The sequence below is a fragment of the Acyrthosiphon pisum genome, unplaced genomic scaffold, assembly GCF_005508785.2.
Source record: "Acyrthosiphon pisum isolate AL4f unplaced genomic scaffold, pea_aphid_22Mar2018_4r6ur Scaffold_21114;HRSCAF=23062, whole genome shotgun sequence".
Taxonomy (NCBI): Eukaryota; Metazoa; Arthropoda; class Insecta; order Hemiptera; family Aphididae; genus Acyrthosiphon; species Acyrthosiphon pisum.
The window spans coordinates 1-9504 of NW_021770546.1; the positions used below are offsets into that span (position 1 = coordinate 1).

Consider the following 9504-nt stretch of genomic DNA (forward strand, 5'->3'; position numbering starts at 1 on the left):
GATCTTAGGCTAAAAAAGCGATTTCTATTCATCGTATCTGCAATCATATTTATTCGCGTATTGTACTCCCAATACATACGAATACGCGGAAACTTCAAAGCACCCATCACTAAATGGATACCAACGAATTCCTTCATTTCTTGGATATTTGTAGACTTAAAATTATTTGTATTTTTTTGAACAGCGTACAAATTTGTAAAAAATGACATATTTTCAAAATCAGAATCGTTGAAATATTTGGAAAAATAATATATAGGGTTTTGAATTTCGTCTGGACAGTCAAATTGTTCCGTATCGTCTAAACTTACCTTAGGAGGTCTAAACGGTTTTTGTAGCCATTTCATATTTTTTTTATCAATTGTAAACCATCCGGGGACATCAACTTCCGGAACATCATTTATATTTTCAAACCCATAATCGGGGCAATCCGGCAATTCAAAGTTTTCATTTTCATCAAAATGAGCTAATAGCTCGTCAATCTCTTCATCACTTTCACTTTCGAAATCACTTAACTCAGATATATTTCCATCTAATAATTCTATAAGTTCAAATTGAGTAAGTTTACTCATTTTAGAAAATAATACTAAAATAAAAACAGTAAAATTTATGTAGCAACCGTGCAAAGATAAAATAATTAAAATAATAAAATGTCAGAATACAACGATGAGTTCTGAACGACTGATGATAATCATTCCGTATTAGCATTCATTTTATTTGTTTATTTTTATTCAATGGTAATAGTCTATTTTTGTGTCGTCGGCCGTTCGCGTCTCGCGCGCTCGTGGTGAACCGGCGAGTCCCAATGTACATTATAATGTACATATGTTATACCGCCTATAAACTCTGTTCTATTGTATGTAAGATAACAAAAGTGGCGGCAAAACCTCAACAAGCATGTCAGTAATTTAAAAATAAAATTTAAATATTTTTACGTTATCATAAACATCGTGACAAGACAAAAACATCTGGAAAAATAATCATTATGTGATTGTCATATCCTTTTGCCTCTTATTTTTTTCCCTCGAATTATTGGTAACACTGTAGTAAGTATTATATTTTTATTGTGATTCTACACATGATTACCAATTCATAGACAACTCAAACAAGCATGTAGCTCTTATCATTCTTTAATTATTAAATATAAAAATGTGTGTACATTGTAATGTACATGGGGACTGAAAGGGTTAAGTAATCGTACTTAGCGCGCGAAAGACCCAGGTGACCAATGAGCGCATGCCGCATAACGTATACCCGGGCTTGGTTTTTAATTTTTTTTGCAATGTTCCGGAAGGAGTCGACGGACTTAACATATATATTCGGAAAGCCAGGAAAATTGTCTACCCGAAAATATAAATTCCAAGAACCACCGGGCTTCTTAAGTAATCGTACTTAGCGCGCGAAAGACCCAGGTGACCAATGAGCGCATGCCGCATAACGTATACCCGGGCTTGGTTTTTAATTTTTTTTGCAATGTTCCGGAAGGAGTCGACGGACTTAACATAGATATTCGGAAAGCCAGGAAAATTTGCTACCCGACGATATGTATTCCAAGAACCACCGGGCTTCTTAAGTAATCGTACTTAGCGCGCGAAAGACCCAGGTGACCAATGAGCGCATGCCGCATAACGTATACCCGCACTTGGTTTTTAATTATTTGGCAATGTTCCGGAAAGAGTCGACGGACTTAACATATATATTCGGAAAGTCAGGAAAATTGTCTACCCGAAAATATAAATTCCAAGAACCACCGGGCTTTTTAAGTAATAGAACATAACCCACGAGAGACCCAGCCCACATAGCATGCTAACTTTAAATAAATGTTAATTTAATGTAGCAATTATAATATTAATCATTAAATAAACGTTGAGTTTTGATAAAGAAACGTTCATTTTAACATTAAAATAAACTTGCATTAATATTGATTGGACAAAAACTCTAGGTTGAATTAACACTCTGCTCTAAACACACAACCAATATTGTTGAATTAAGCTCAATCAAAGTTAGTTTTAATATTTAAATAATATTTATTTAAGATTTAGTAAATCCAAATAAACCATAATTTAACCAAAAATTATACATTTATTTAACCTTCATTACCAGCGTTTAATTAGTTACTAAATATGATTATGGTGTATAATAATTCCATAGCATTTTGCTATATTAAGGTCATAATTCATAGTATAAATAAAATAATAACATACAATATAATATTATGGGGACACAATATATACTCAAAACTCTGTATTCGATAAAAAATCATAACAATGTGGAATGTATGTATTTTTTATTGTTATAGTGTTAATGTTATACAAGCTACATGTATATATATTTTACAATTTAATATGCAATTGTTTGTAATAATAAGAAAATTTTTTATTTTTAATAATATAATATAATAATATACCTAATAATATTTATTCTAAATTTTTAAAACATAATAGTTATCTGCCTTGACAACTGCAATAAATGGCCATTACATTTAAATATAATAAAAAATTAAGTAAAATAAGAATTCATCAAAAAAAAAAAATGAATCCGGTGGCTTTCCGGTGTCATTTGAGATAAATAGTTTGTAATTATAAAAACATTTTTATTTTTAATAATAATAATATAATAATATTTATACTAAATTTTTAAAACATAATATAATTATCTGCCTTGACAACTGCAATAAAGCCATTAGATTTAAATATAATAAAAAATTAAGTAAAACAAGAATTCATCGAAAAAAAATTAATCCGGTGGCTTTCCGGGTTCATTTGAGTTGAATAAAAATAACACTCATTGCCACACATTCATGGAAAAAGCGTTACATAGATACAAAAAATGTTAATGGTTAATTTGCCATAGTAGTAACCACTACAGAATCCTGTTTTTTTTTAAATTTAAATGGAGATTGAATCAGCACATACTTAATAACTTCTTCTATGTCATTAGTACAAGTTTCTATCATAGAAAACTTCTTGATCTGTTGAACAGACTCTAAAAAAGAAAAATCCAATATTTAACAACAAATAAATTATTACAAAAACAATAATAGTATGAGTTAAATATGAAACAATAATTTTATTTTTTTTTACCTAACTAACAGAAACTAATATTCAAAATATAGTTAAAACTATATGAAAATCGTCTTACATGTATTAATCTTAGCTTTTTGTCAGTAATTTACAAATAATATAGCAAAATCATTATATTACACATATATAGGTTTTTTAAAATTAAGTTAAATAATGTTATAATGATAACCAAAGTTTATATTCTATTATTAATTATATATTAAGAACCCTATTCAGTCCTTTTTAAAAAAAATATATTTTGTTGATAAAGGAATGACTCATGTTTATTATATCTCTTTTTTTAATACAAAATGTAACACTTATGATAGACAATATTGTAAGATAAAATAGGTATGAGGTTTAGGCATTTAAATGTTGTCACTGATGATGTTTAAAGTCTATTTAAAACAAGTAAATAGAGAACAGAACTCAGCTGGTATTTTTGAATGTACAAAAGAAAATATCACTTATCAGTTATCAAACTAATATATATATTATATAATATAGTGCAATTATACGCATACAATTCTAGGTCATAACAAATAGTTTAATATTTTATACATATTAGTTATATATATGAGTACTTACGAAAAATTAACTTATTGACCATTAATTTAGAAAAACTATGTTTTTTATTGCCACGCCCGTTGTATGAAAATTCACAAAGAAGTTCTTGCATAAACAACATAGACATAATTCGTTTTACCATAATCTTAATGGTTTTTCCACCGATTGCCGAAAGTCGTTTTACCTACAAATTAAAGACAAGTTTATAATATATCTTATCAATATAAAATTTAATATAAATAATAGGATGAATACCAAATGAGCACGATAAGTTTTATCATTCATTAATTTTATTTCAAGATTGTCCAACATATCTAATGAGTTTATCGGCAAGTCTATGTCATCAAACTGATAATTATCAGAAATATCAGTTTCATTAATCTTGGATTTCAAATTGTTATTATTTTCTTCGACAAGTTGGGTAAGATTATTTAGTTTTTCATCAATTGTACGTATTTCGAATTTCATGGTAAGCAGCTGGTGGAGGACAGACTTTTGAAAACCATTATCTGTTCACAAAAACATAATATAAGAGATATTATATTAGAAAAGAATATATTTTTATTATAGTGTATGAATTAGAATAATATAGTAAATATATCCATAACATTAAAGTATTAAAACAATTTTTTTTTTTTTACTTATTATTAGAATATGATTACCAATGATTTATTTATTATAAAATGTGTAACAACTACAATATTTATTTTAAAGTAATATAAATTATAAATATATTGAAACTACACCTACTATAAATTATATAGTTAAATTACGTGTATCAGAAATTAGAAGGTAAATATGTATGTAAAATAAAAACATTTGATTAAAATTGTAATGTTACTTACCATTTTTAGCCATAGTCGAATTTGTCAAATTTGTCAGCATACTTTTTCCTACTAACAAAAACACAAAATTACTAAAAAAATATAATTAAAAAAAAAATTTTAGACTACTAATAGTTTATACTTTATAGTACTAACCAGATGAACCTGCAGACATCAATAAAGAATCATCATAATTTGTCAACATACTTTTTCCCGAGCTTTTTCCTACTAACAAAAACATAAAATTACTAAAAAAAAATTATTAAAAAAAAAAATTTTAGACTACTAATACTTTATAGTACTAACCAGATGAACCTGCAGACATCAATAAAGAATCATCATAATTTGTCAACATACTTTTTCCCGAGCTTTTTCCTACTAACAAAAACATAAAATTACTAAAAAAAAATTATTAAAAAAAAAAATTTTAGATTACTAATATAGTTTATAGTACTAACCAGATGAACCTGCAGATATCAAAGAATCATCATAATTTGTCGTAGATGCAGGAATTTCAGAACTGTCGAGTTTCAAAAGGTCAGTTTGGTCAAAAAGTAAACTTCGTTTTGCTCCTTTGAAAAATAAATATGAAATCATTTAATATACTACAAATAAGATGATTGTATAATTATATTATTATAAGTGTTTGAAGCTGGACAGTTAAAAACATAATAAGACCTAATAATATGTGTACTTGAGAAACAAGTAACAATTTATGCATACCAAAATAATGTATTCATAAATATACTAGCTCTTTCAAATTTTAATTTTAGATTTGCAAATATTATAGGTACAGCATGAAATCATGTAATTTAATTATTTTGTTAAATTATATTATGTTTTATAACAAATAACAAAAAGTATGAGAATGCTATAATATAGTTTAAAACAATTATAAAAATATATTTTACCGTAAGAAGATGATGTTGATGCTTTATTTATGGTTTTTAATTTTTCATTAAATAAAGGAGATTCTTTTCTTGCTGAGGATAACGAAAAAAAGCCATACATTATTTAAATTGTTGAAATAATATAATATATATATTGAGTTATAATAATGAAACATTAAAATCACCTTCAGAAAACAATGATTTTGAATGACCACCTGCAATTGTTAAAGGAGTTGAAGGTTTATCAAGATTGCAATATTTATTAGGATTTTTTTCTGTGAAAATATAGTAAATTAAATAATATTAATGTTACATAACGTATATAACTAATTTTTTTTCATAAGTCCTTTTAAAGTATTGAAAAAAATACTAGGTATTTAAATACTCATGTTATATAATATGTATACCTAACAAATTTACTTCGGCGTCAGTCACATTTGTTTTTAATGGAGACCAACCATTGAACCATTACATTTCATGTTGTCATGATTTGATTTATCAAGAATAATATCATGTTCTGTATCTAATAGAAAAAAACCAAATGAATACACACTTCACAACTATAAATTAATTCAAATCATTATATATTAATTTTACATTTTACCTGAAATTAAACTGGGCATATCATCATCTGAAGATTGTTCTCTATCTACACCATATAAAAACAAATATCAGTATTGAAATACAAACACCATTGTATATTAACTATTATTGATTTTTAGATTAAAACATAGTCTTGTAGGTACTAAAAAATTAATATACAATATTCAAATTCTATCCATATAGTTATCTTTGTGAAATATATATATAGGTATGCCTACTATATTATATTACTATATAAAATTCACGACTCTACCTAGAGATTAACTACCAATATAATATTATCATTATTATTCAGGCTTTTACGTATTCACTACTTTGCTCAGTTTGTCCAAGAATGCCTTAATACTTTTTACTTTTTACCTTCCTCTAACAACCATAGTACAATTTTAATATAATTAAATTATACTATATACTATAATATATAATATTATACCTAAATATAGTTTTAAATAAAATCATTTAGAAAAATCTTACTTAAATATTTACTATAACTGGCAAATTTTTGTATTATAGATAGTGAAATATTAAATCTTACCTGATTCAGAGCTTGAATTTATTAAAGTTTTTTTTTTATTCTTTAACCTTTTGGATATTTTTTTATGGTACTGATTTTCATCAGCACCAGAAGAGATATCTGATCTGGTTTTTGCCAACTCGCATTTTCTCTGGGCATTTGCAAAATTATCTAGAGGTTGAAATACATAAAAATATTAATGTACCTATGGGCTATGCCAGGGGTTTTCAACCTGTGCGTCGCGGCTCCCAGGGGCGTCGCCGGTTATTATCAAGGGAGCCGCGTTCGCAATAGAAACTAAAAATAAAATTTCGGCGCACCAATACATATTACATGTTGCATGTGTGAGATAACCGTCGATAACCGTGTTTGCGATATCGAGTAATAGCATATTTCGATTACTATTTACAATTAGGTAGGTACTTAATGATTTGCCTCTAATATAATCTATCAGTTGTAAAACGCACACCGCTGTCGCCTGTCTGTTTTGTATTCAGTGTGTTATATGCGCTACGGCTACGTATATCGACCGATATTTATTTTTTCTTTTTTTGTTCTGTGTTATTTGTTGTGTATTTTTTCTGTAATAATAGTAGTTATAACTATGGATAAGTTTTTGAATTCTAGTAGAAAACGTGATAATCCAGAAGTAATTTCAAATATTGAAAAGAAACAAAAAATCAGAAAATATGATGATAGTTATTTGAATTTCGGATTTACTAGCACTGTTGTTGCAAACGTAGAACATCCCCAGTGTGTTGTTTGTTTGAAAGTAATGGCTGTAGAAAGTATGCTTCCAAATAAAATGAAACGCCATTTGGAGACAGTTCATGGACATTTGGTGAACAAACCACGTGATTATTTCGTATCAAAATTAAAAGCTATGGCTCAACAAAAACATATTTTTACAAAACAAGCTACAATTCCTTCTAAAGCACTACTTTCTTCCTATAAAGTAGCTTGGCGAATAGCAAAGAGTAAAAAACCTCATACTATCGCAGAAAATCTAATTTTACCAGCCGCTATGGATATGGTGTCTATTATGATTGGGGATGCTGCTGCTAAACAACTTCAAAATGTGCCATTATCAGATAATACTATTAGTCGTAGAATACAAGATATGGCTGAAGACATCAATGATCAATTAATTGAAAAACTAATAGGAAATGACTTCGCCATTCAACTGGATGAAGCAACTGACAGCCATAATGATGCCCATCTTATTTGTTATGTAAGGGTCGCAGTTATCAAAAGTAAATACAGAGGAAAACTAAATACCGAAAAGGAAATGAGAATCGCACTATCAAAATTTACCCCACGATTTGATGATTTAATGCAACAAAAACAAGCACAGCCGTCCCATTAAAAATTAAAATTATTATTAATGTATTAATTTTTTAATTGTATGTAAAAAAATGTTTCCTATTATTAATACCTAATTACATGTTTATCATTAAATAAAGTTAGATTAAAATTATTATAAGTAATGTAAATTTGTTTATTTTAAATGTTCGTATGGGAGCCGTATATTTTATTTCAAAATCAAAAGGAGCCGTGGACCCAAAAAGGTTGACAACCACTGGGCTATGCAATTATTTATTTATTTATTTCAGAGCTGTAATAATAATATAGTTATAGGTAGGTACAACATTTTTAAATCTATTAAAAACTAAACAACAAAATATTCAAAATGTAATATAATATAATATAGCACTTGATATAACAGTGGCGTGGTGAGCATATTTGAATCTTTTCAATCCCTAAGCAAAGTATTTAAACAATGGTCAATGACCCACACATTTTAAAAAATGAAAAAAATAAATTTCTAGGGCTAAGCAATTGCATTAAATAAACATCATCATGCCGCTGCCACTACTTGATAATATATTGGAACAAATTAATAAATAAGAGAATAAACAATAAAAATAATATAAAATGTACCAATTTAGGTAGATATAACATATTATAATTTATCTAGGTATGTACTTGGCACATTATAATATTGAAATATATATTCATATAAATATATAATACAATAAACTCGTATATAAAAATAATTCTGTCATACCTATGTTTAAATTTATAGTAAGTAATAAAATTGAAATAGTTCTAAATTTCTTACCAATATTTCTAGCCATACAACGTGCATCAAAATAATTGAAATCTGTTTTATTGGGTATTATTTTCTTAAAAACAGCTCTGTGTATGTACTTTTTGTTTGTGGTTTTTGGCCAGGCACACTGTCCATTTTTTTTAAACCAATGCGAAGGGACTACCTCCACAGTATTATCCATTTCAAAATTGATGACTGACCACATATTATATTCTGTAAAAATAAGATATAATTGTTTTTATACCTGCAGGAGCAAGTGAATGATGAATAGATATTATAATTTGTAGGTATTTACTAGTTTAGAATTTAATTTTAAATATTTTTTTCACTTACAGCTGGTAGGTAGGTAGGTAACCTATATTTGTAGTAGCTACCTACCTACCTACTACAAATTTATAAAAGTAAAAAAATAAAATCTAAGAAAAGGAATATTACTTCTGAAATAAATTGTATCTTCTATAAACAAATATATTAAGTAGATAATATTATAATTGTTGTTAATTACCTGAAGCCTGTGTTTAGTGTTTACTAATCAGAAATAGGTACCTATTCGAAAGAACACACCAAGTTCGGATTTAATGAAAGTATAGGTAGCGAAAGCGAATGGAGTAATGGACACCGAGACACAGCACTGTGGAGTATGGTTGAAGGAAAAAAACGGTTATTTATTTTCACCCCGGTCCCCGCGATTGTTGATTAACTTTAAATTGTAATCGTGATTGTCACGTAGGCAGTGCTTCCACGCTCGTCATTCGCGTTGCGCAGACTGGCGGAACTGGACAGCCGAGTACTGAGTAGAGTCCAGACAATGGTGTTTTTCTCAAAGTCTTCGCTGCACGCGCAATGACCCGACGATATTCCGTGTTGACCGTGTTGTTGTGTTCTAATTTGAGAATAATAATTTGGGAATACTTCACAATCACCCATCGATAAA

At 27.8% G+C, this 9504-nt stretch overlaps 1 protein-coding gene across 1 annotated transcript; it reads left to right on the forward strand.

Moving 5' to 3' along the window:
- The first annotated feature begins 7061 nt into the window (after positions 1 to 7061).
- Positions 7062 to 7823, forward strand: LOC103308757 (protein FAM200B-like). Its single transcript, XM_008182765.1, has one exon. The coding sequence runs from the start codon at positions 7062 to 7064 to the stop codon at positions 7821 to 7823; it is 762 nt and encodes a 253-aa protein (XP_008180987.1).
- The last annotated feature ends 1681 nt before the right edge of the window (positions 7824 to 9504 follow it).

Bases quoted from the DNA above. Each gene is read 5' to 3' on its own strand.
- LOC103308757 (XM_008182765.1), top strand. From the start codon at position 7,062: ATGGATAAGTTTTTGAATTCTAGTAGAAAACGTGATAATCCAGAAGTA.